This window comes from Dermacentor andersoni, chromosome 8 (assembly GCF_023375885.2).
Source record: "Dermacentor andersoni chromosome 8, qqDerAnde1_hic_scaffold, whole genome shotgun sequence".
Lineage (NCBI taxonomy): Eukaryota > Metazoa > Arthropoda > Arachnida > Ixodida > Ixodidae > Dermacentor > Dermacentor andersoni.
In genome coordinates this window covers 140,966,638-140,994,037 of record NC_092821.1, presented here as the reverse complement: position 1 = coordinate 140,994,037, position 27,400 = coordinate 140,966,638, and the positions used below count along the sequence as shown (strand labels likewise).

At 43.8% G+C, this 27,400-nt stretch overlaps 1 protein-coding gene and 1 long non-coding RNA gene across 2 annotated transcripts in view; one reads left to right on the top strand and one right to left on the bottom strand.

Moving 5' to 3' along the window:
• LOC126525847 (uncharacterized) overlaps positions 1-27,400 on the bottom strand; it is a 40,470-nt gene that overhangs the window by 8,597 nt on the left and 4,473 nt on the right. Inside the window, exons 4-11 of the mRNA XM_050173807.3 lie at positions 19,969-20,073; positions 17,355-17,612; positions 16,538-16,622; positions 15,430-15,588; positions 13,149-13,618; positions 10,417-10,611; positions 3,349-3,439; positions 1,133-1,288 (exon numbers count right to left, since the gene is read on the bottom strand). Of these exons, the coding sequence (XP_050029764.2) occupies positions 1,133-1,288; positions 3,349-3,439; positions 10,417-10,611; positions 13,149-13,618; positions 15,430-15,588; positions 16,538-16,622; positions 17,355-17,612; positions 19,969-20,073 (1,519 nt within the window). The remainder of the gene's footprint in view (positions 1-1,132; positions 1,289-3,348; positions 3,440-10,416; positions 10,612-13,148; positions 13,619-15,429; positions 15,589-16,537; positions 16,623-17,354; positions 17,613-19,968; positions 20,074-27,400) is intronic.
• Positions 22,443-25,421, top strand: LOC140213023 (uncharacterized). The gene is made up of 2 exons (XR_011889960.1): positions 22,443-23,705; positions 24,791-25,421. It is a non-coding gene; the product is annotated as an uncharacterized lncRNA (long non-coding RNA).

The window sequence follows — 27,400 nt, the reverse complement described above, 5'->3', positions numbered from 1 at the left end:
GGGTTCTCCTCCGTACTCTTGGGACAAAGGAACAACAACACAGTAGTGCAAACAATCACAAGGGCATTTATTGCACCTTTCATAGATCAATGCCTGCTAGCCGAGTTGCAATCCGCAAAACATGCCGATGGGCGCGCGACAAATCTAGAAGTCAGACTCACCGCGACCGGAAAACGAGCGAATATGTTCGCCCCATGCTGGATCCCAATGCCTGGTCGTTCGCGTGTACGGTCACGCGAATGGTGGCACGTTCGAAGGCGGCCACGCGAGACAGTCTCGCAGAAGCATGGGACGGCGCCCGCGCGGACGTCCGCGCCCGCCGACGATCTCGAACCAAATAGCCCAAGCGCCTTCCTTTCGGTGCCCAAGTAACCTCGTCTGTCGGCGGCGTTAGCAGCGCAACACTCGCGCCATCTCTCGCACCGCGCCCCAACCACATCGACCGCCGCGGGCATCACGCAGGCCACGCGGCGAAGCCGCACTACAGGAGGCGCGCTATGCGGGAAAAACATCAGGGGACGCGCGAGAGTCGCGCATCCCCACAGTCGACATGAGTCAGTTATTTCTTGGATGAGCTGCGTCCTGCCACGGGACACAATCGTGCAATCGGCCTCGATAGGCTTGCAGCCATGATCGCGACAATAAATCGCCGAGAACCCACTGAAATAATTGAAGCGCAGATGATTGCAAAATTGCATAATAAGTGTGTTAGTTTCCCTTCACTGGCTCTTACAGAAAAAGAATTAAGCTTCTTGGAGGTGGCGTCACATGACTCATTACTATGTTACACGAATGTGCAGTTCGTTTTCTTCATGTAAGTGCATGCGCAGTCTATACTGCTTCACATATATAAACCGATTCAGTGGCACAATAAATTTAGTTGAAAGTTTACGCTTGTTGTGTGTTCTTCTTCTCTTATGTCCATGTCTTTTTTGTTGCACAATAATACTTGAGTAATGTATTAACAACTTGCCTGGAATGCTGCTCTCATTGACGTTTGCCAGTTTTTTTTTGCACTTATAAAAATTTTTCAGAACATGTCGCAGCCTGTGTTTCCTCCACTCAAGCAAGGTATTTGACTTCAGTCACATGCAGACACAAGGATGACATGAGTCGTTTATCTTGTGCTTACCAGAGGTCGAGAGGTATGTTGTGCACCTTCGTTATCTCGTTGTTGCCTAAGCTCCTCAGCGTACTTGCTCTTAGCCTGGCGTGTGTTCCACACACTGCCTGCCACTGTGTTTCGAAAGGTGTAGAACTTTGCCTTTAGTGCAGTCCTCCAAAACTTCTGTCAGTGAGAAAGAAAGTCACAGTTTCGCCCAAAGGTGAAACATTGATAGCAATAACAGGGTATTGAACAACTACACAAAGTAAGGTTAGTAGGCTTATCAGGCAAAAAAACTGCAGTAAACACTTGCTAACAAATGAATTCACAGGCACAGTGTCACATACGCACAGGCAGCCACAAACAGATCTCACCCTGTGACCAAGAACATGCTGTCACAACAATGGCGTGACGAAGAGCACAAGCAGAGAGAGGTTAGCAACCACTTCGTGCTGCCTCTCCCTTCAATGTGCCGGCAAGATTTGAGATTATGTGACCTCCAGCACTAGTCATGTGGAAAGCCAGCACATATAAACCCACAAGTCATCTCAGCTTTTCTGGCATTTACACATGGCACAGATTATCTCCATGATAGGGTGTGCGGGTCCTGTATGTGCTCGGCCACACCATGTGCATAAGCGGCCGGGCTAGAAAAGGAGATCTGTGCTTATATGCCTGCCCTTCCTCCTCCTCCCTCTCATCATTCGGTTGATCACATTACCAAGCCAAAATTGCAGTTTGATAAAAGGACTCGGGACTGAACCAAAAAGCAGCCCAAAGTAGCCACAACAGTTACATTTTCGTCCAATTTGGAGCCAATTTAAAATACAGACTTTATTACTAATATAACTTTCATTAGTCAATCAATCATAAATTTTAATGAATAAGGAACATTCCGAACCATTATCAGCCAACCAGAAATGATAATTAGCGGCCTGAACCAGTCACCGAAATATCACATGTTCAGTACATGCGCGCGTCGATTACTGGGAGTACATGCTGTTAACTGCTCACTGCCTGCAAATTTAGGACTTCTGATTGCCACTTGATTAACGAACATAAAAAAAAGAGGATGCTTCATTACATTTTCACAGCTAATCATGTTCCTATTGCTTGAAGATCTATGGCCTGAAGTGTCCGAAGCGCTGGCAAGGCATTGTGAAGGCGCTGTTGATGCTACATCATCATGAGCCTTCAGAACTGGAAGCTCACAGTGCCCTGATCCATAGCAGAGACATCCGCAATCTTCTTGCTCACATCTCCCAGGTCCGCTACTTTTGGGCCAAGATAGATTGACTTTATATTTACGAAGTGTGGCAACAATAGATATGTCCCCTAGATAAATCTCAACTAAACTCATTAAGGGACCTTACACAATGGCTTCTCAAGTGCGATCCTAGCAGAAAAAGTGTTTTCATGTGCATGTGCATGTGATGGCTGAAAATGATGGGTAAACTTTGCGCATGCTGATTATTTCGCTTGAAATCAACAACAAACTATGACTAGCAAATGTGCCAAAATGCAAGTCAAAAGTAGCCGAGCTTTCCGTTGAAGGTCAATGTCTTAAAGCAGCCAATTTGGTGCAAAGTAGACACCAATGGCAACCCTGCCATTCCCGAAGGCTGCCAGCGGCATTCGGTGGGTCTGTTAAATGTGTTGTTATGCTGACACATTTCTGAATTCCCGAGATGCACTGTTTACCTCTGCCTCAAATGGGAAACAAGAGACGGTGCATTCGGTACAGCAGCATAAACAATCACCTTGGTCAGTTACCAATGGTGTCAGCAATGGCATCCACATTATTGCGAGATAACTATCCGGCCTATAAATGAGCGCTTTTGGCGAGCACAGCTTTCTCTAATAATACTTTATTTCACACAAACTTTAAGTTTGATGGAGTGCAAGAAAGGCAAGAATCAGTAATAACAGCCTGTAATATACAAGTCTAAATCATAGTTGCCATTGTTTAAGTGGCTCAGCTGCTCATACTGACTCATCTCAGGGTGAAACAACAGAGATCGCATACGCAGATAAGTATGTTTTGCCATGTTATGACATCGGACTTCTTTCACTTACCCAAAGAAGATTGCTTGCTCGCATCTGCAAATGTTCACTCCAACAAACAATGCATCAAGCTGTTTAAGGCTTACTGTACATTAAACTTCACCACCTAATGCATCACTGCTTCGCATTACAGGCAAAAGTGTTTTTGTAATTGCAAGTAATAAAATCTTTTTCTTTACCTTTCCTTTCTTTCCCTTGATGCTTGACAGGTGCGGGTACTTCTCTAACAGGCTGTCCACGGCTGCATCGTATTGATATGTTGATGGGTACCTGCATTAAATAAAAGAATAAACAGACACACAATAAAGAAGTTGGCTGGTTGTAGAGTAACTGTCCCAATACAACACATCAGCTCTGCATAAGTTTGAACTCCGAGAGGTTCTTTATATGGACAGTAAAAAAAGGAGTACTAAAAAGAAGCTTTAGCTCAGGGCCAACCTCAACTTCCCTATTTACCCGAATCTAAGATGCACCTTTTTTTCACAGAAAATGGGTTCACTAATTGCCTGCTCGTTACAATCGGATACAAAACTAAAACTACGTTCGCAGTATTGGCAACTGCCTACCGTCGGAGGTGTCAGCAGCATCACCAGCGCCATCCCAAAATGAGGACACAGTACATATTTCATAAAGGTTGCTGTGGGTTAATTTTGTTCTTGAATACAGTCAAGAGTGGTATTCTCGGTCAATGATTTGCTAAGATACTATGACTTTCGCAAGATTTTACAAGATTCGGTACAGGATGTGTCGGCGGGTATGACTGCCAGCATTTCTGGTGCTGCACCAAGCTCGCGTTCTGCACACAGTGCGAGAAATGCTGTCAGTTGCATACTTCGACAAGTCCAGTGCAGAGTCACATGAAAGCTTGCAAAAGTGATAGTAAGTAACTATAAATATGATTGCTCAAGAACCGTGTGTGCTTGACATCTGTGGCCAAAGATGCGCAAGTGGCAGCAATGACATGCCACTTTTATTATGAAACCTCTTGAAACCTAGTGCGTACATGGTTGTCTCGTGTCTCCTTCCTTCGTCAGATGTTTTATTCAGTGCCTTCGTTGTAATCATGTATAACCAACTCGCCCACCAGCACGTGCTCAGTGTCTTCAAAAAAGAGTTCCCTTCTCTGAAGGTAAATTATGCCAGTGTTCATAAAACAGCTGAAAAGAACACATACGACAGGACGGGCGCTGAATACTGCATGCGTTTTTTTTCTGATCGCGAATGTGGGGGCAATGCGATATTTTTCTTTTATAAACTGTGGACATGTTGCATTCATGTGCATGTTGTGCATTGTGCATTGGGTGCACGATAGAATCAAGTAAGTACAGTTGTGTAAAATGCAGAAATGCTTTTATTACACAATCACTGGACCGTTTTGAATTCAATTTGCTGTTTTAAACAACAAAAGGTACGTTCTAGCAACTGTAGGATGCAGAATTCCAATATAAGACGTGAAAATTTAATGCGATTAACATTCTTTGAATACCTCACGCACGTTCTGGTATCTTTGTACAGTAAACGTCCGATTCTTCAGACTCCCTACGGGCAGCGAAAACGCCTGAAAAATCGGGCTGTCACAAAATTTGAATGCATGCTTTTTACTGCCCCCGAGGGCTGAAATCGCCACAGGCACATCTGAAATAGCTCTAAAGGCCTGCCAGTACACTTATTAGGCGTATCGGTGTTCGCACTTGGATAGCAGACGACGGGTACGCGCGTGTATAATTAAGGAATGCATACCGCATCCCATGACAATTGACCCTTTCACTCATGGTATGCTTCACCGTCTCACACTGCTGTATCGAAGCGAAGGTCCGTTTAGGGAACCGGCATTATGCAACGTGCCGTGTTTTGCGAGCTTCGAAGCCACTGGCGATAATTACAAAGGCAGAGTCAGCGCCATTACTGACAGCAGCGAATTATTTCAATGAAAAAACACGGCAATGAACAGAAAGAAGCTTGGTAGCGAACGTCGAAGTCTCTAGGCCTAACGTTGCCGTGGTGGTGGCTACGGCTGCCAGCGGATCTGCGTGCGAAAGCACCAGAAACGGCGAGATTAACGAAATGGCGCCGGTGGTGGCTTCGACTCATGCCATTTCGTACCTGCGGTTATGGCAAAAAGTTAGGAAAATCAGACGGCGAAGAATTTTTGGGTTCGAAATTTCAGACGTTCTTATACACATTGACTCTGCGGGGCACGTGGTGGTGCCGCGAAGGCGTCCGAATTATCGGGCAGGTCCGAAAAATCCGGCGTCCGGAAAATCGGTCGTTGACTTATCCATGCCCATCTCTAAACATTTTCCCCGAGCGACGCCAACTTGTATCAATGAGTAGTTCGCAATCAAATGGATAGAGCGTTTGGGCTGCTGTGCTTTGAGAACGGGGTTTTTGAAAACAGGCATCTGTCCAACTAGGGTAACCGAGCATGTGGCAAAAAAATATCCTTTAAAATTTCTCCACTGCAGGGCACAATCGAACCCAGCCCATATGTATTCAATCTAGTCTGAATATATATAATGATAATTGATTGATTAAAACTGTTATAGAAGGGATGGCCCGTGGCCTAAGTCAAGACAGTCAAGAGGCCCTCAAGCAACTGAACTCCTTATCCACGGAGTAAGACATTTAGGAGGTGAAACTCCCGTCAGTGCGAGCGAGCGCGGGCGACCAGATAAGGTCACAACTGTTGTATGCGCTGACGGGGCCGTATACAGTGGCGGCGCCATGCGGTGCGTCGTAGAATCCGCAGCGAAAAAAAAATGCAGCACCTGGGCAGGCGGCTCCGGCCAAAGGAGGCATTGCTCCGGCGCGCTCTCAACGGCGGTAATTTCTTTCCAAGCCGCCAGCACGATAATGGCTCCGCGGGCTTGTGACCTTTTTGGGTCGCCGCAACACAGCGGAGTTTCCACTCCTAAATATTTCTCGCTCCGTGTCCTGATCCTACACGACTACCATAGCGCACCGCATAAAACAAGCCTGCCCCCACCTGCGGGGCAATAGACATGCACACATTTTTGTACACTGGACACCCGTGTCACAACATGAGGGGAGCGCGGAACAGGGCGGCCCATGAGGCTGCAGGCAAGAAAATTAGAGAAGACCGCCATCGCAGCCCTGAAGTGAGCTCGTCCGTGCTGGACCACACCTATAGCTCCCCGTCATCCGTCATTGTACCAGATGACCAGATTGCCTGGTTGAAACACGAGAGGAAGGCTCTACTACGGGAGTCCATTCCTAGCATCCTTCCTCCCATTCCCACTCGCCTTCCCAGAACAGCCCAGGTTCTCATCCACAAAGCAAGAGCTAAGGCATCTATTACACCAGGATGTTGTGAGCAAGTGGAGAGGAACACAAGTGGAATGCTCCAACTGCCCTGCGATCAACGTCGATCTCAAACATCTGATCTGGTCCTGTCCTGCCACAGCCAGCCTCGGGGACAAGCACACCTGACCTCTAGATAATGATAGACGTGCCACGCACAGGCTTCACGGCATCGCCACTAGGTGGCGTGGCGTGTCCAGAAGGAAGCACGAGAGAGGAGCCATGCTGCATACACATCTCACGCATGACATGTCTCTGCGGTGACAATACGTTGTCTTGCTACATTGCTTCAATGCTAATCACATTATCGTAGACATTCATCATGAGATGGGTTCTGCCAGAAATTTTTTTAAACAGAAAACTACCAGAAATGTGAAAGTTTAAAAAAGTAGAAGCATGGACTTTACAAATACGCAATTCTGCATCAAAAACAGATGTTGCACTTCTGTCAGCTGCATCTGTTGCAGCAACTCAATGGACAAATGTGATGAATTGATTTACTGCATGTGTGAAATTTTACAAAGGCTTTGCAAAAGTCCTTTCTTGTTCGACAGAGTGCCACAAAAGGCCTGCACATTTCTTTTTTAATGATCCAGAAATTCAAGAACTTCATATGAACTTTAATTCAGAGGGCTTTCACATTGATTATGCGGTGTCTTCAAGGGACAGTGACAGCGACGAAGAGGCCATGTTGTCTGAGGAACAGTAATTATGCTAATTAAAGGCATTAATTAGTATTACAGTCACTGCTTGATCTTTAAGAATAAGAATATTTGTAGAATGTTCAGCAACATATTGCCAACAAACAGCATTCGAATTTAAAGACTGCTAATTTGTAACTTCGACAGAAATTGAATTTGTTGTACTTAGGAAAAACATCTGGCACCCAAAGGGTTAAGGTACACGAAGTCCATGAGTATTTGTGCATTTCACCCACTATCGTGATGTGGTGGCTGCAGCTAGGAGTCAAGCCCATAGCCACATGCTCAGTGGCAAACATCATATCGTTAATGAGCCACTGTGACAAGCTAGTCAAGAGAATAATTTATGGCATGCACATTGCAATGTATTATTCAGTTGGCTGCAGCGTACAGGCGATGATGACAAACATGATGAAATGTAGGCAAGACGGCACGTGGCTGTCAGCCTAAGCTGGTGACTGCATGAGTTGGCGTTGGAAGATGTTACACTGACCCCTTAACTGCCGATGACGAGGTGACTTGTCATCACAACAAGCATACATATATCGTTGCATTTGGCATTAAATAATGTTTTTTTCTTTCCTTCCTTTCACTTACCGGTTTCATCAGCCGTATGAACTTGTAGAAAACATTTGTTTGCTAACTAAATTAACAGGCAAGGTGTCACGCACGCACAGGCAAACATGAACACACCCTCACTCGATGACCGCAGACACTCGCTGCCAAAGCGCTTGTGTGAGGAAAAGCGGCAGCAGCAGCGAGCAATTGACCTTTGTGCTGCCTCTTGCTTCAATATGAACTAAGCATCGAGAACACAGCACACGCGAAGCCACCAGCCCTCGGCGTGCCTGGACTTTGTACCCACTGGCTTTCATTACGAGACCCGTGTAGCCATGCTCAGCCGCTGCCAGAGTAAAACACCCCCTCCCTCAATGCTGCCTTCGGTGCAATAGAGGACGGCACTTCCTCCCCGCCTTCCTTTCTTGTGTGTGCAAGATCAAGCCATCAAACTTCTCAGCTGACACTTGCACGCTTTCCCTATCACCCACAGCAAACAGCATGTGGCAGCGATGTTATCGCACCTGGACTTTATACAGAACATCACGGCGATGGCGACGACGACAGCAGGAAAAGCGCCTGGAGTGTCCATATAATTGCTATAGCAATAAACATATTCCACACTTTTAAAAATGTCTTCAAAATTTGCCATGTCAGCTAAGGGGTTTAAGGTTCTCCCTAGTCAACTCCCCGACTCAGCGACCATTAAACATAATGTGTTTTGTATCTGCATAAACTGTACTAGCTTAGTGCGTACGTATCGGTTAACAAGTAGTGTTTCCACTTTTCGTTGCACAATCACGGTGGTGCATAGTCCCCATAGCGCGGCGCGGCAGAGCGATAAACCTCAAAGATCAGAACAAGGGTCTTTAAGTGCCCTGTGCATTTGCGCATAAAGCCTCATCAACATCAACATCATTTCGATGCCATGCCAGAGCGTTATGATGTATGTAAGCTAGGACTTGCTTGGATAAAAAACACCGAGTGCTCAGCATAGAAGAAAAATTGAACATCATTCGTGCTATCAGACGTGGCAGGAAGTCAGCGCTGGCATGCAACAAGGATCTACTGTTGACTACGGTGTGTGGCAATCGGAATGCGAAGAAGTTGCTCAGCAGCGCTGCTGTGACCGCAAACAGATGTCGGCTACAAGGTTCGACTTTTCGCCATAGTTTCCTCTTGTTGCCGAAGGGTCACTTAACGACAGTGATGAGGACATGAAAACCGACAGCATGGGCAATTCAGGCCCAACAGTGGCAGAAGCGGCGCGTTACGTCAGCTTCATGAATGCAATTGTCACGACGAGAACAGCACCCTGCAATGAAAAAAGCTCCCCATGACTTCTGCAGCACTACTGCGCCAGTGCATGGAGAATATGCAACGCCAATGAGGAATCTGTCATCTGAGTGTTTGACGAGAAGAGGAAGCTGGCTGAAAAACTGGCTTCAAGCTTCAGTAAGTTTGACGCTGCTGTCGTTGCTGCTAGGGCGCTGCGGCATCAAACGAAAATAACAGACTTCTGTCGCGCGAAGTGGATAAATACTGCATGTTTTTGCCCTTTTATCACACTCTCTCCGAGTTCCATTTTTGACAGGTAAGTGGGCAATCTCATGCTATTTTGCTTAAGCTGTACTACTGTTTAGTATGTACTTTTTCCCAGCTCCGGCCAACTACAGTTCAACGAAGTTTCACTGTATTATACAGGGTGTTCAAACTATCATGCATCAAGATATAAAAATATGCAAATGCCACGTAGCTGGGCAGAGCCAAGGTAATGTTGTTTGCCTTCGCTTGGAGATACTCAGATTATTTTTTGCATTCCGCCTAATTACTTAATTAGTCCTAATTAATCAACTTCTCAAATAATATTTAGATGAAAAGTGTCAATACGAAAATTGTACAGTGACATGAAAAAACTCCAGATACAGGTTTCCGTTGCTCAATACATGCTAAGAAAAAGTGTCTTTCTGACATTTAAAGAATCCTGCAAATACATGTAAAGTGCCTCAAGCAGCCAGTCGCATGGCAATTTTGCATGTACGTACTTACGGATTTCTTTCATGCCTGGAAAAACACTTTTATGTGGCACATATTGAGCAACAGAAAGCTGTATTGGAAGTATTTCATGTCGCTCTACAATTTTCTCATTGATACTTTTTATATAAATATATAATATTTTAGAAGTTGATTAATTAAGGCTGATCACATAATTATGCAGAAAGCAAGAAGTAATCTGAGTATGTCCAAGCGACAGCAAACAACATTATCTTGGTTCTGTCTGTGTGGCATTTGCATATTTTTAAATCTTGGTGCACGATAGCTGGGCCACCCTATATAGGCATCATTCTTGAACGCCAATGACTTCGTGCTCGCTTGTAAATAGGCTGCACCTAACTAAAATGCCCGTGTGAAGGCAGTGATTGACTTTGATATCAAATTAAATTGCCTTATAAGCACTTCAGAACTTCCTAAGTGTCACATATCAGAAATGTGGTGTAGAGTCTCCAAGACTCTGGAAACACATGCCAGTATTCCTCTAAAGCAAAGTTTTGTGATGGGTGGTACTTGTACGTTGCAGCTAGGACTACAGGCTTTTCAAGGCTTTGGCGCAGGGTCACACAAATGTAGCAGGACTAGATGATACGTTGACTTGAGCGTGAGACTTACACAGTAATCTTGCAAAGAGTATCAAAAAGCTTGGAAATGATGTGACGCTGCATCAGGGTGTTGACTGGCACCTGGATCCGGAGCAAATCATCAAAAATGCCAAATGAAGGCAACTTGAACTCTTCACAGTCAGGTCCGCTGTCAGGCTCATAGTCGGGCACCTCCACTTGCTCCTCTGGCGGCTCCTCTTGACAGCTTCATTGAAAAGATCACAAAAGAGGAGAATGTCAGTGTAAAATAGCGTGAACAACCAAACGCACACAGATTGCAGCTCATTCTTGCTTACTTTGCACAGAAATACGAAAACTTGCACAAGATGTGCTACAAGATTCAAGCTTAGAGCAGGCACGACAAAGTGTTGTTTTGTTACCAAAGTACATTTGCGAAATCGGCCCAATGCTTAGTTTTGGACCAGAGAGAAAGAATGCATATCTAAAACACACAAAAGCACAAGAAACATACATGTTGGAATCACTGTGAAGAGATGCTTTCATGCAGTGGTTAATTAAATGCATGTAAAACTACATGCAATGCGTAAGATTGTCTTTACTGCCATGACATGCAATATCTATCTCTATGCACCGCACTGCTGAGGCATATTTGACAGTTAAGGGCTTCGAGTGTCAGCATTTGCAAATGTAACAAAGTTCACTGAACAAATTCAAATGCCTAATCCATCCTAATACATACTGTATGTTTTTAATGATGCTGCAGAGGTAAGAAATGTGTAAGAACCAAATAATTTTTTAATTCTCTGCACTCACTGCGTAGTGAGGGTCCCAACACCACAAAGTAGCCCTGAAGGGCTCAATGGCCAGTTGCCCGCTCCTAAGTTTGCATACTATGGCTATGGTTATGGCTATGGCTATGGTTGAAAGTACTGTTCCACACGTGCCACCACAACCCTGAGTGGCGCTGGTGAACACTCCCAGGGCCAGATGAAGTACAGTAAAACCTCATTAAACCGTACCCGCTTAAACAGTAGTTTCGTTTTAGAAGTAGTAAAGTCAAATCCCAGACTCAGCGGCCATTGAACATAATGTGTTTTGTATCCGCATAAACCGTACCAGCTTATTGCATACGTATCAGTTAACAAGTAGTGTTTCCACTTTTTGTCGCGCAAACACGGCGGTGCTTCGGCTCCATCGGGCGGCCCGGCAGAGCAACAAGCCTCAGAGATCTGAACAACGGCCTCCAAGCGCCCTGCGCGTTTGTGCGTGAAGCCAAATCAACGTCATTTCGGCGCCGTTCCTGAGAACGTTGTGGCATCGTGTAAGCGAGGACTCTCGTCATGCCGAAGCTCGGATAAAAACGATGCCGGGTGCTCAGCATAGAAGAAAAATTAGACATTGTTCGTGCTGCCGAACGTGACACGAAAAAGTCGGCGCTGGCACGCGACGTGGGCCTACTGTTGACTACGGTGTGCGGCATTTGGAATGTGAAGAAATTGTTCAGCAGCGCTGCTGCGACTACGAAGAGATGTCGGCTGCGAGGTTCGACTTTTCGCCATCGTTGCCTCTGTTTTGCCGAAGTGTCGCCTAGCAACAGTGATAAGGATGACACGGAAAGTGACAGCACGGGCGATTCAGGCCCGACAGTGGCAGAAGCTGCGCGTTACGTCACCCTTACGAATGCAATCGTCACGACGAGAACAGCACCCCGCAATGAAAAAGTGTCCCGCGACTTCTGCAACGCTACTGCACCCGCGCACGGAGAATATGTAACACTAACGAGGAATCTGCAATGCGAGTGTTTGCCGAGAAGAGGAGGCTGGTTGAAAAGCTGGCTCGCAGCTTCAGTAAGTTTGAGGCCACTGTCGTTGCTGCTAGGCCACTGCAGTGTCAAACAAAAATACCAGTTTTGTCGCACGAAGTAAATAAATACTGCATGTTCTTTCCCCTTTCATCCCACTCTCTCTTCCGTTTAACACAGGTAAGTGGGCGATCTCATGCTATTTCGGTTAAGCAGTACTACCATTTAGTATTTACTTTTTCCAAGCTCCGGCCAACTACGGTTTAACGAGGTTTCACTGTATACATACACAAATATCTGGCAAAGTGGACGGGAGGACAGCTGTCACCACAGCTCAGTGATAGAGCATTGCATGCATATGAAAGGTGTGGGCTCAGCTCCCCCCTGTGGCAAGTTGTCTCTTCACACACTTTCACTTCCTTTATTAATGCAAAAGCAGTAAATGGCTCATTAGGTAGAAAATCCAGTGTCCTCGTCGTGGCCACACGATGGTACAAGCTACGAACCCTCGACCTTTGGTCGGAGTCAAACCCACGACTTTTGATGTTAATTAAGGTGAATTAAGGCACTCAAACCCATGACCTTTGGTGGGAGTTGAATGCACGACCTTTGGTGTTAATTAAGGCAAAGTTAAATTAAGACTGAGAGAGCATAGGCACAGTGCGGTGGTCACAATGCTTTCGCATTCATCCATATAGAGATAACTAAGTGCCCCTTGAATTTTTTATTTCCACATCTCAGTAATAAAAGTGGCTAATTTACCCTATGCTTTCCTTGGCTTCATTGTCTGTTAGCTTCACATGGTTGTAACTTAAATCGAGCCCCTCAGTTCCCCTCAGTCTTTTTGTTAATTAAGTTATGAACAGACAAAATTAATTAGCATCCTGAAGGTAACAGATAAGGACCAATCCCACTTGGTACTCAGTGCATGTAAATATATGGTAAATCTACACAGTCGCAACAGGATTCTCATATAGTACCTGACTTCCTCTGCTGGCTTGTCAGAACTTTTTCTTTTGCCTGGGGAAACTTGCGTTCTTGTGTAGTACCTGACTTCCTCTGGTTCCTCTGCTGGTTTGTCGCAATTTTCTTGTTTGTCTGGGGAAGCTTGACCACCTTCTTCTGCCATCAGAGTTTCTGAGGCTGCTTCGTCGGTGCACATTCCAAGCAGCTCAGAAACAGTGACATCCTCCAAGACAGCATCGTGATAGTCCGGACAATCAAACAACTCTTCTTCAGGCTGGTTACTCTCTGCTAGAGACACAGCCAGGTCTGATGCAGAGCTCGACTCCACGGAGTCCGAAGGCGTGGTTTCGAATGTGTGAGAATTTTCAGCCCCGAAGGCTTGAGAAGATGTGTCATCAGGCCCACCAGAATCCTGCTGGCTTGGCTTGTCCTGGCTCATATGCAAGTCAGTTGATGAACTCAGAGGTGATTTCTGGCTCGCAGGCTGCGAAAAAGTAAAAAAAAGGAAATTCTGCAGATTCAGCACACATTCTCGAATGTAGGAACTGGTTAATTAAATGCTATAAAAACTGTTCCATCTTCTGCACTGCGTTTTGCGACACAGCAATTACTGCGTGCCTGGCTCGCAAGTCGGCAAGATTATCCACAAGACCGTGAGATCAGCCCACTTTACTAATTGCACTATGTCTGGGACCCTCCCTACTTGATGAGAAACTGACCGAGTAGTTGCACCAAACTTTGAGAAAGAAGGCATAAAAGACATCACTTTAATAAAAAAATTATCCACTTGAATGCGTACACTTGGTGCATCGAGGATACTTATATACTGTTTGTTGTTTCAACACGTAATTCCATAGCGAACAGAGCCAGAACCACCTATGAATTAGTCGGCGAAACAGCAGCATCAGCCACGGTCAGTGAAGTCCAGAAGGGCTCACCTAAAAAGCTTCGCTTAAAAGAAAAATGTGCAGATTTCATGCACCGTGGGAATCGATGTTATATGAAGCATTTTGCAGGTACCTGGCTATCCAGCAATGTTTGGAGTAAGTCAGAATTTTGATTTATTCACAGACAATGACCATAGGATGGTCAAATGTTTTGCATGTATTTGTTTCTTTTTGTGAGGAGAAAGTCTTTTATTAATAGATGAGGAGGCCCACATCCTCTGTGGGGGAGAGATGGGCGCATTGTTGGACTGCACTTAGTACACTGAGGCCCATGGTGTCGTCTTTGTAAAGAATTCAAATCACTTGATAGGTGATCAGTCGTGCTGAGGCTCTACTTGGTCAGGAGAGTGGTTGATCAGTCTTCCTAAAGCTACCCTGAGTAGGTCTAACATTATTTGTCTTTTTAGGTATGCATGCGCATGTTTAAAAGTGTTGTTCTATATTTTTTTCTAAAATATTGTCTTTTTTTGCGATTGAGCATTTATGTATATTATTTTTTAAATTAGGGAATAAGATCAACTCCCTGAAGAGGAAGTAAATAGGACCGAAAATAGTGTCTTATTTCATCATTGTAACTTATGACGGTCTATGTCATGTGTACTTTCAATTTGTGTTGGTTGGGCCATCTCATATTTTATTTGTACTTCGTATTGATTACACCATTCGATATTGCATTCCGCATTTTGATTTCCCTGCAGCTATGTATCCAAACTATGTTGACTTTGTACATGCCCCCCTCCCCACTGCAGTGGCAGTAATGCCACTACAGCGAGGGAGTACTTCTGTAAAATAAATGAATGAATTTTTGTTTTAAGGTGCAAGGGCCAATTATGACCAAAGAGCGCCAGTTCAGTGTTGATGAGTTTGCAGTGGGTAGACGAATTCCGATAGGTTGGTGTGACGTAGTTGTAAAGGGGCCTAAAAGCGATTTCTCTAAAGTGTGTAAAAGCTATATGTAATAAAATTATGACAATGACTAATGAGGAGTACTAAGAACACAAAAAATACATTGCGATAGAATGGTGATATTTTAAAATACATGAAGCCAAACGCATTTCACGACGCACTACTGCCTTAGGAGAGCCCTTGAAATGGAAGAAAAACGGGAAATAAACAAAAATAAAATGTTGCCACATGGAACTCATTTGTACAGCTTTTATGCCTCAGACGCACATTCACTGTAGTACTTTCTTTTCACATGCTGTGTAAAATTTTAAATGTGACATTTTCTAAAGAAAAAAAAAGACAACTATGACACCTACAAAAAAAAAAACCAGCTATTTTCCTAATGACAAGAAAAGAGTTAAACAACTTCACCATCTCTCCGAACCTGTGACTTTGTACTCACCATGTGCTGTCCGTCAGCATAGGCATGCTCGCCATCGGCATCAGCCAGCGTCCGTTTGAGTCGACACCTTTTTTTCACTTCATCCACAGCAGCTGAAGACTCTGGAAGCTTTTGCCGCGCAGTTTTAAACCTGCTCTTCAGGGCGATCAACCAGCGACGCTGCAAGTGGTAAGAAAACGACCACCGGTGCTCACAGACCAACATACCCACTCACAAATGCACTGACTCACACTTGACCTGATATCAAGCACTGGTGAGTGACCAAAGATGTGAGTGGGCGTGAGACTGAACAAGAGCGAGTGTCGGTAAGTTTGACGGGAAACAAGTGTATACGGGCGGGGGGCTGCCAGTTAACTCGATTACACAAAAAAAGAAGAGAAAAAGAAAAGAAAAAACATCACTTCACGATAAACGTTATTCTATTTTATTCGATACTCGGCTTCTTTTTCTTCTTGATTCGTTTCAATGGCCAATTCGAGATCTATTCGGTATTTGCACAACCCTAATTTCTAATTACTGATATATCGAACTGTTTCCCTATCCCCTTCGAGTTTGACATGACCGAGATCGATTGCTTAAGGAAGAGCAAGGAAGTTAACCATGACTGAGCACGATTGGCTACTCCACAGTGGGTGAGAAGGGAGAGAGGACAGAGTGGTGATTTAGGTATAGTGGACCATTCACCGCTGCCTCACAGACAGTCACTAAGTGCAGTCAACTTCAAAAACCACAGCTGCGCTCAGGCCACCTGCTGCTCTTTAAAACATAAATTCTTACAGGAAAGTGTCCATGAACAGAGCCTTAGAGCTGCCATCTAAGACGAAAGTGTCCTCTTGGACACTTCACAAAATTTGGTAACCCACTATCGACATGTTCACACAGCGCACAAGACGAGGACTGAAGGAAGAACACAACACAGGCGCTGTGTTGTGTTCTTCTTTCAGTCCTCGTCTTTTGCGCTGTGCAAACATGTCGATATTGAATCACCTACTCGCCCAAGCCTCCACATTATTGGTAACCCAGATGGGAATCTTCGCAGCCAGAAGTGCGCCAGAGTGTTGCAGGACAGTATTACTGAGGAATACTGTGTGCACAGATGTCGTCTTACCCTGTCATACTTTCCTTCCATCACGTGTGGGTACTTTGTCACCAACGAGTCCAGTACTCTACTGTACAGTCTGTTTGTCGGATATCTGCAACGGAGATTCAGAAGCCACGGTGCATTGCTTGATTGTGAGAGACCTTTGAGCAAACAACATTTACCTACACTATATTGTACTATACTCAGTTCTAACGCATCCTTGACTGTGACACCCCCAACCCCCCTCTTTCAGTCTTCACTCACTACAATGTTACGGTAACAGAGAGACACACCCATTTGTTTTCACTTGAAAAAAGAAAATTTATTGCATCCGAGCCACATTAGACATGGTATCCCTCGTCGTCGCAGTCCGAAACCTACTTATCAATATTAACTTCCCAGACCATGCGGTCTTCAGTTATGTCCATGGCGTGTGAGATGCTGCCTATTGACATTAAGAACAAAAAACCGGTGGCACTGCCACCTTTACATTCCCGTACTAGCCAGCAGTGAAGTAATTCATTTTGGCAGTGTCTGCTTAGGCCTAATTAATGTTTTATTGGGAAAGAGAAACTCCACTGTATGTTAAAAGGTCCAGAGGCTGGATTACTTTGAAATCTGTGACATCATACCGACGCAAAGGTTTCAGTGCGAGATTCAAAAAACAAACTTTTGCTTTTCCTTCTAACCTGCAACCTAATGTCACCAAAGTAATAAATATAAAGTTATGAAAGAATATTTTGTCAGTGTAACTGACTAAGTGCTTCTCTTTTGCGTACTTTCATTTAACACATGAAAGGTATCAATGGCATAACACAAATGGAAGCAACACCGATTCACTCACAGAGTCATCTTGCAGCACGCCTTAAAAAGGACTGAGACGATGTGCCTCCTGACTTTCGCAGTGACCGGCCGCTTGTTCTCCAAGAAGGTGTCGCACGAGATGCCAAAGGAAGGAGGAAGCACAAACTTGAGACAGTCGTCACGGTTACACTTCGCGACAGGGCTGGGTGCAGTGTTGCCTGTTGACACCACATCTGTGGTGCTCACCGACCTGTTGGGCAGCATTGCACTCGGTTCGTCTTGAATGTGCGGGAGCTTCCTGCAGTCCACGACAAGAAAAATGTGACAAGTCACAAGTCGATAAAGGAGCCAAGAAGAAATAATGCTACTGTTATATGATGTAAAACTTGAAGGAGCTTTTAACATGTAAAATGGAGAAATTCTTTTATCAGACAACTGCACAAATATGAACAAAATGCCTTGCAGTTAAAATAAAGCTAAATTCTAACGGCTGTATAAAGCAGAATATTTGAGAACAATGACTTTCTTTAAATGAAGATTACCAAAAGTTGGTAAGCTTTAAAATAAACTAGAAGCACAAGGGTTACAGATTAGTAACTATACATCAAAAACTGATATTGCAGTTCCATAAACTGCATCTGTTACAACACCTAGAGCAGACACACTTGATAAAAGAGTACAGGTTACGTGAAATTGTTAGTGTTTACAAGGGTTTTGCTTAACTCCTACCCTCAAACGTGTGGTATATTTGAGAGTCGTGCACAATAAATCAAGTATGTCCACTTTGGATTTCTTATTGGGTGTAGTTTACAGGATATTATTTTTATTGCCGAATGAGTTGCAAACTTCATACATGAGTTTATTAAAATTTTGCAATTCTCAAAAATAAAATATAAAGATGATGCATAAATTAAGTATTTTAGATTTGAGCTTCTTCATTTAAATGCAACAAATTTAATTAAAAGATTGGTACAGCAGTTGCCAAGAAAGACATTTTCTCTCTTCTCATGTATTTAGAAGGGAGCTCAAGCAGTTTTTCCCCAAAGCGTAACTAAACTCCTGTCATTACAGGTAAGAAAAAAGAGCTAAATATTTAATCTTTTTACTCCTTCATCCCTTTAAGAAGCCCAGTGTGATTCATTATCATGCTTCAGAAGCTGCCCGCATGACTCAAGACTGTTTGTTATTGTCATCCCGGTGCTCATCGTCTCGTGAGGAGTGGAACTAGTAAAGTTTTGTAACAGATGTACATGTGCTTCTCAAAACACTTTTCAGCCGTTAAACACTGAAGCCCACGGTAGAGTTCTCGTCAACCTTTTATAGTAGCATTGCTGATGGGTTCGATAGCAGTGAGCCATAAATTCCATGCGCTCCAGACAGAACCGCTTATAGCAGCATGCTCAAAATGGAGCCTAAAATTCATACGAAAGATTGATTATCATTAACGTTTGAGAAGATACAGCTCAGCATCTATTTTATAACTTATAAAGTAAAATTTATTTCCAAGAACCCTCCCCCAAATTTTTAAAACTTTGGTGAGAAATTAAACCTTCCAGAAAGTGTCAAGCTGTCTTTCCCGCAACCCCTTACTGCACAAAGTATGGTCAACAATACTGATACAATGATGGCTGCTATGTAGTGAAAGCTGTTCTTGCTTTTCCAAATTCTTTCCCACAATACCGATACAACGATGGCTGCTATGTAGTTCTAAAGCTGTTTTTGCTTTTGCAAATTCTTTCCCGTCATATGTAATGTACGAGTGAATGAGTAATGCACAAACTACACAACGTACTGGCCACCACAGTCTGGGCAATAGTGCAATGCTGGAAGGCTAGCCTGGGCTTTACAAAGTGGTTCACTTGAAAGTACAAACGTCCACAAAAAATGTGCCTTTTTCAGACGAAGCCATAATTCACTAGGAAACACAAATAGCAATGTGGAATGTGCATCTGAAGACAGATAAAGGGGTGAAAGATTGTTAAGAGAGAATTACACATGCGGTATGCCTACCCAGAAAGACGACACACCAACCCCTTGCACAACCTAGGTTACCAGGTACAGCCACCCATTTTTTTTTTACTATATTGCGTGGGCACACTACGATATGGGTCTTGAAGGGAACAGTGTAGCAGTTGACGCCTGCACTCGAAGGTGCTTCTACCGTTCTCGCAGATTATCGCCAGTGTAAGGCGCTAAAGTGGCGTGCGAGTGATGCAGGCGTGGTATAGTTAAAAATGTGGAATCTGTGCCCAACTCGAAATGATGACATAATGACAGTGGACATCTTGCAGTGAACAGGAAAAATTTAATTGTTTTTTTTTCTTCCCCACCACAGTTTCTGTCTGCACTACTACCATGCACATATTGCTGACAGACTGCAGCAAAATGCTTTTGGTCATGCCAACAACCACTGCCAAGCAAGAAGTACCCATATATAATGGTTTCTTTACACCTGCCAAGCAAAAGTTATTCATTCTAAGGCAAAGCCGACATCACGCTGGCATGCAGAGGATCTCAGTCGCATGGTGGAAGCTAGCGGAACCTACACGAGTACATTGTCTTCCCCATTTGAACGCCCTCTCATCAGCATTCCAAGCTTCAATTACACTACTCCGAACGCACAAATCTGAATGAAGAACTTGAATTGTACTCACACAGCTGTGCCACCAGGCACCCCAGGTGTATCACATTCAGCCACTGCAATGGTCTGTACAGCAGCGTCTGACGAGGTCACAGACAACCTAGGTATTTCAATGAAACTGCCGAAACAAGTCGACACAGAAAAGAGTTTCAGTGAAGCGCAACATCAAAGCACTGCACTGTAATCCAGGAGCATGGCCACTAAACCCAACCATCCAGTGAGAAAAACTGCACAGAGCTTTAAAAAGCCTTGCAATGATTTTCCTGAAAACCGGAGAAATGCACTGGAATAAGTGTGATACTTTTTAATAAATATATATTATCAAAGGAATTTTTTTAAAAGGACCTCATGAACAAACATATAAAGAGTGTAATAGTATTTGCTTTTCTCGTTCCCCCTCAACACATCTGCCAATCTGTGAATATTAAACGAGAGAGGGGAGGAGGTAATAGCACACATTTTATCAGTTTGCTGTGATCACCTACCTTTTGAGGGATACACAGACATTTTATTAAGAATTATTTACCTTTAAATACAGCAAACATTGAACAGCAGCAACACATTATATTTAGATCACGGTGACTTTTTCAGCGACTTTTAGCTTGTCTGAATAAGTTTGCTCAATTCAACGGACACTCTGGTACACAGTGTCTTGTGCTGCCAAATGACAGGGTTGCCACCAGAAGCCACCAGTCTGCACGTGCACCAACATAGCAAATTTTAATTTGTCCTACTGGCAATATACTATAAGAAAGGTGCAGTGGTTGCCTGGTTATAACATGTCTAACAATACAGACAGAGGCACTATGAATGGTTATGACCTACAACAGAACTAGAACGACAATAACGAAGCCACTTTCATGCTTATGACAATGCAAGAGAAAACAAAAGGAAATAATGAGCTGCCATGCAATTTAAGATTTAAGAAAGGAACCACGTTTATTGATCTGTTCAGTAAAAAACAAAAAACGGACATTTGGTTATTCCGACTGGGCCAAGTCGTCCTGTCAGACTTTTATTCAAAAGTCAGGATTGCTTCGCTCATTTAAGGATCGCTGGCAACCCTACCACATGAGAGCAGCATAGGTACTACCATGATTTCATTTCTGTATGCACTTTTCAAGGAAATGTCTTCCTTAGCGAGTTACCACCACATCTGCATTGAGTATCGGGGTTTCTAGCCTTTTTTTTTTTTGCAAGCTGATCTTAAGGACAGTGCAGTCTTAGAAAGTGGGCAGATCCCGAAGGTAGCGCAGTTTGAAAATGTGGGTCATTCTCGTGGGTATGTGCAGTCTAGAAAATATGGGCTGTTCTCGTAGGTATGCACAGCCTAAAAATGTGGGCCGATCCCAAAGATAGAGCAGTAAAAATAAATTTAAGCAGTCCGACGTGCCTCCCACTCCTCTTATGTGAGGGGTGATGCGGTAGAGTGCCAGGTGCAGTGACTCCACCCCATACTCATCAACTCCTTCAGGAAGAAATTGTCTTCGATCGCCTTCAACTACAGATTGAATCCCCTTCCAGCTTTCTTTTGTTGTTTTTTGTAATATTGGGTGGCTCCGTTCTTTCACACCTTTAAAGAATTTGAATGCATCCAAATTCGTAATGTTTACAAAAAATTTGGGGGGAGCTGGCAGAGCTTTGAGCAGTTCCCTTTCAGTCAGGATGGCACCGACAGCGATGCCCCATCTATTGCACTTCCTTGCTTTTCTTTCTTTATGCAGTGTGCATATGTTAAAGGGACACTAAAGTGCAACAATAAATCAGTTTAAACTAATGATGCATTGTTTGAAAACCCTCCAGGCAATCATTAAAAAAAAAATAGTTTGATTATTAGATGAGAAAATGAAGGTCCAAGTATCAGTATTTGAATTTCGCGCCGAAACCCCAGAGCCGGTACGTCAGCATGACGTCAGCGATTCCAAAGTATGTTTTCGCATTCGGGCCGTATTGGCTGAATAAAGGTTCCTGAAACTTGCCATGTTTAATATTTGGTTCCTTTGGAACACAATGTAGTCAATCTGTACTGCTATATATAATTAGTAGGCCCTAGAAGATGCCATCAAAATCCAAGACGTCAGAGCCCCCAGGTGCGGGAACTTAAGTAGGCGTCGCCACCCGTATTTCGTTCTTGCGCTTTTTCTGGCTTACCAAACGTCTTATCATTGTAAGATTGGTGTTTTGGGTGTTGTAGAACGGTAATTTACTGATGCAGAAGAGATCATTTTTCACTTTAGTGTCCCTTTAAGCTTTCAAAGCCGCGTATCTAACAAAAGTGCCCATGACCAACAAGGAAGCAGTGGCAGGACAGGTAGGATGCATCAACAACCACCGTTTCCCTGTTTGCTTGAAGACTAGATGGGTGTGCAAGCATGCTCGAGCTTTTGCTAGGTAGCAATAACTAGTAAGTTAATATCAGAACTTAATATTACGTGACAACTTAATAATAGCATAACCTAATAATAGTAATAACTTCCCAATGGGCATTGAAACTCCCTCGGATGTCCGGATAAGATCCTGACGTCCAAGTCCTAGAGCAGTCGTCCTGGGGACATCCAGTGGATATCATTATCGGAATAATTTCAACATCCAGTTCTTATCCTCCTGCGGACATCCTTAGGTCATTCGTGCTGGACATTTCGCCAATGTCCCGAGCAGGACTTCGTTCGGACTTGAGTGACGAACTGCTCTGTTGCTGAGCATTTCTGCACTTGCAAATATCAACGTAGAACCGGCCTTGAGTTCATTCAAGGTAACTACAGCTAACTTTGTTCAGTAGAGGCATCAACGTTTGTCGGCGAAATATCAACGAGTCCTCAAACATGCAGCATAAAATAAACCAAATTCGATCGAATTCTACCTGCCCATGGGATTTTTTTCTTCTGTTGGAGAGCATACAGACAACCACGGAGGCAGGTTAGTGGACTGGTTCTAAAGCACAGCGTGATCGTAAAAGCTACCAAGCTTGTGTGACCGTCTCATTATTATTACTTGCAGAGCCACAGAAACATTTCTGTGCTTAGAGTGCTTACGCGTTATCAAACATATCCTTTTTGGACCATCACGCTCGCCAGATATCGATGTGACCAGAGACCGACTGTCCCATTGTATAGTTGACGTCCATTTACGACGCGTTTCAAATAATAATTAACAGCAGCCTCTCATTTGGATACTTCAGAAATATTTCTATCATCCCTAAAAACGCAGAAAACGCGTCGCAAGCATACCCATTATGCTACCAGCGCAATCTTTTCTGAAGCTTAGCATACCCTGCATTTTTTTTCGCGGGAGACTATTTCTATTTATCGTTTGGGGCATCCTTCTGGCAGTATTTTTTAAAGTGTAGATCGGCAGGATTTCACTGGTTGCATTAACCGTTTTGTATACACTGCTGTTGTGACAGTTAACAACACAATAATAATTTCCAGTCATCCGAGGAGGCGCCGTCGGAAACAAGAGACGTTTCGCGCGCAGCGCGAGCTAAGCGTGGCCGCAACCTTGAATGGAAGCGGCGAAAACGTACACCTGTGGGAGGTGCAATCGTTCCGCCAGGAGAGAAACGAGCGCCATGCGAGCGCTGGCGTCTAGGATGAAACTTGGCGTGCGAAAAAGGCGCGAAGGCGAGCGTTTCGCGCGTTTATTGTGAGTGCATATAGGCGCCATTTTCAGTTGTCACTACGGCTGCGCAAGGTGCTCAAGGCTGTTGTTTCTTTCTTCTGGGCTCCTGACCGGGTTGGCCCCACAGAAAAGGTAAGCTGAAGCGTGCCTGGACTTTATACCATACTATGTGTTGTCAGTATGTTCTACAGGCCACATATGCGCAGTAGTTCGCGTGAGCGGCTTTCTTTTAGTCGCATATATGCAAGGAGGTGCTGCTGTACGCGATTGCTTGCGGTCGCATACGTCGCTGGGAGCTGCTACTCACTATTAATACTCTGTAGCGCACGCAAAGTATGCAGAGAGCTCGCAAGAGATTTGCTGAAGAGACAGCGGCACGAGAGACGAAGAAATCCTTTCAACTTCTCCATTCTCCATGCACCGGGCAGGAGTGTTCTCCGACCAGTCCATCTGTTGTTTCGCAGTCCTTGTGCAAACGGTTGGAAACTGTACCTTGTGTTAACGTGAACGAAATAGTTCAGAAACCAGAGTCGTCATAATATGACACACTTTCAGAAGACTCCACATTCTGTGACCGCGATTACTCCGGGCGATTGAGATTCGGTGCGGATGGCTTTCCACTTCGTGAGTCAGGCAGCAATGTATGCATATTTAATTTCTATAGTAACACATGATAAAATTGAAAATTTTTATATTAGCTGGTGAGATTGTAAATGTGGCATTTAATACAAGTAATACTTTGGGATCTCCTAAACATGACTGGCTTGTAAATGCCTAAACATACAGCACAGCTGTATAATTGAGCCTTTACCCCACCGTCAAGGTATCTAATTACTAAAGAAATCCTAAAATTAGCAGCTTTGAGACCTAGGCTAATTTGGAGCAAAATGTTAAAATATGCGCACTGTATTGCAAGGTCAGGTGACTGTAAGTTTACACTATTCACATTAAACAAACTATTCTCGTAGAATAGTGTTTGCAGTCTTTTGCTTCGTAAATTGGTAACTCGTTCCATGGAAGAAATATTTTTATTTTTGTTTTGGCGTGGCTGTTGCAGGCAGGTAATTTTCGAGCTCACAGTCAAGTTTGTTAATTTATTATGTATCTTTCCTAGTACAAAATAGAAGGTATTTTTCCATATTATGGTGGTAACAACATTGAGATTTTATTACTGGTCACAGTTTTCGAACTTGTTCAAGCATGTGTTCTTTCTTCAGATGCGTTATGCCACTGTTGAATTCACCAAAGCTGAAGAAGTGGAAGTTGTTCCTACAAGTTGGATCTCCGACAACAAGTGTTGGTGGCCAGCTCACGCAAAGCCCGAAAAGCTTACGTCAATGGTGAAAAAAATCACACCCGGTGGAATCAACGTGGAAACAGTTTGACATTTCTGTAAAAGGGTTATTGGTGGGAGCCATGTTTTGGTATGGTGATTTTTTAGAACAACATGAGAGTCAAAACTTGACCATTGCATTGTCATTTCTTGTTCAGCCACATACGATCATGCACGTAAAAAGCTGAATAAAAGTCAGTTCACATCGGACCTGAGCAGTGACCCTGACGTGGTTCAAAAAAGACGCTTCGCCGAGCACCATTTGTATACACAGACTCGGATTAAAGTGACTCGCAACCTCCTCCAAGCTCTGTGAAGCAGCTGCGAATCCCAGAGGTTCCCGAAGATTTTCCGCAGAGTGAGGTAAATGTGGTCACTACAGCTTTGTAACGCAAAAAATATAGCTGCTGTAAATAAAATATAATGATTACTTTATTCGTACGATGGTGCCCCTTTAAAGCTTTCTCGTAGTTTATGATTGCTTGCTCTGTCTAACATCTGTGAATGTGTCCCATGTTTTGTCCATCTGTGCAAGAGAGCTCTGTGGGGACAACAGTGCCATTCAGGGTATATGAGCCTGAGTCATTTGCTGTTTCCAAGGTATTGCTAGAATTTGAGAACAGGCACGGTCCAAATAATTTAGGTCTCAGCTGTGTGATATTTCAGGTGTGAGGATTGCCAGTACCTTTATGTTCCTTAGTCATTACTGAATGTAGTGAAATGTGATAGCGTACTGATTGCTAACTTTTTTTCGGGGATTCGACGAGCCTCACCTCACTATTCATTCACGCTAATGAAACAGTCAATGCCTGTGCTCTCTTCATGTCTCGTATTCCATGTGGCATCCTGTGCTTTTTTTTTTCATGTTCCCTGATGTTAAGGTGAATAATAAGTGTATTGCAGTGAAAGAAGTGTACCATGCTTTTGAAGTACACTGAGGGCTACACCTGGTCCTGCCTACCTTGATGTTTCTAAATATGTATTACCGATAGTGGTGCTTAGTAGACGTTCTTATATTATGTGATCTCATTTCACTCTTGTAGCACTTGGTGGCTGGAAATATTAATGTACTGCTGTAAAAGCTGTCACCTGCAGCCTTTGTCTTAGTTTGTGGTAATAAGTTGTTGACATTTATTATAATGCAGGACTGTCACATGCATTCTGTCCCTGAATCTTATAGGTTTGCAGTATCTTGTCTCGTGACCAGTTCTGTGTTTGAATACTTGTAACACTTGCATTACTAGCGACTCTCTGTATTAAATCGAGCTTTTGTAATACAAATGAATAAAAATATCTGTGAAAGTGAATGTCTCTCCATTTTATGTAAACTTAACTTGCTTTGGAATCTGCGTTCCATGGGTGCAAGTTGTATTTTTATTAGTACATGTCAGTACTGCACCATCTTTGCAGCACAGATTCTACAGAAGGCCAATGTTTACGCTAACTGTGCTATTTAGCCCATTTAAATAAAAATGAACATCCTGCAGAGATCCCTTAATGGTCCACGGTTCGTCGTACGGATGTCTGACGGACGTTTAGCAATGAAAACATAAACAAATCCTTGCGTCCGTGGAACATCCGTATATCCGTTCTAGACATCCGCGGGACACCCATCGGACTGCCAATTAGTATGCGCCTGGTAGTCCTGTGGATGTCCGCCGTACGCCCTTAGGCGATCTGCGGACGTCCTATGGATGACCAAGATATCCAGAATCGGTAGTCCAGTGGATGTCCAGAGGAGTTCACATGCCCATTGGGTTGCAAGAACTTTCACTGTGGGGTAATACCCCGTTCAGACGGGCAAATTTAATGTCACTTCGAGCGAATGCACTTTGCCGTTAATGTCATTCGGAGGCTGTCAGATGAAATAGTTTAGGGCACTTGCTGCAGAGTGCCCTTGCCAGTGAGTGTGTTCGATGGACTCACTTCACTGCGCTTAAGTCTGTTTGTAGCCTTGATAGCATTGCTTCAAATGATGAATAAACAAATAATGCAGAGATAGCAATAATCCTAAGACCACTTTTTTGTGATTTAGAATGTTATGAGCATCCGCATGACGTCAGAAGAGGCAAAACAAAGTTGAAACATTCATTTTTGACCTCCGTCAAACCATCCACGGATACCACCATTTTGACTGCCTGGATTTTTGATGCGTTCCTCGCCTAAATTGGCTTAAAATGAATAGACATGGTAATGATATAGTATTATTTCTATTTTTCATTACAAAGGTTCTTATGAATTTTTTTTCCGTAACTATATAGGAACCGTTTCTAACTCCTAATGCCGAAAACCACATTGAGCACTATGGCTCCATATATTGTCATTGCCATCAGTCCTGAATGACACTTCATATTGCATTCTAGCACTCTGCCGCAAAAGTGGCACTCCACGAGGTGAAGCGCACTCCATCAAAGTACCACCAAAATTGCTCATCCTACTTGGATAATGAATGACCCGTGGTAATGGGAACAATTGCCCAATGACTTGTCTATGA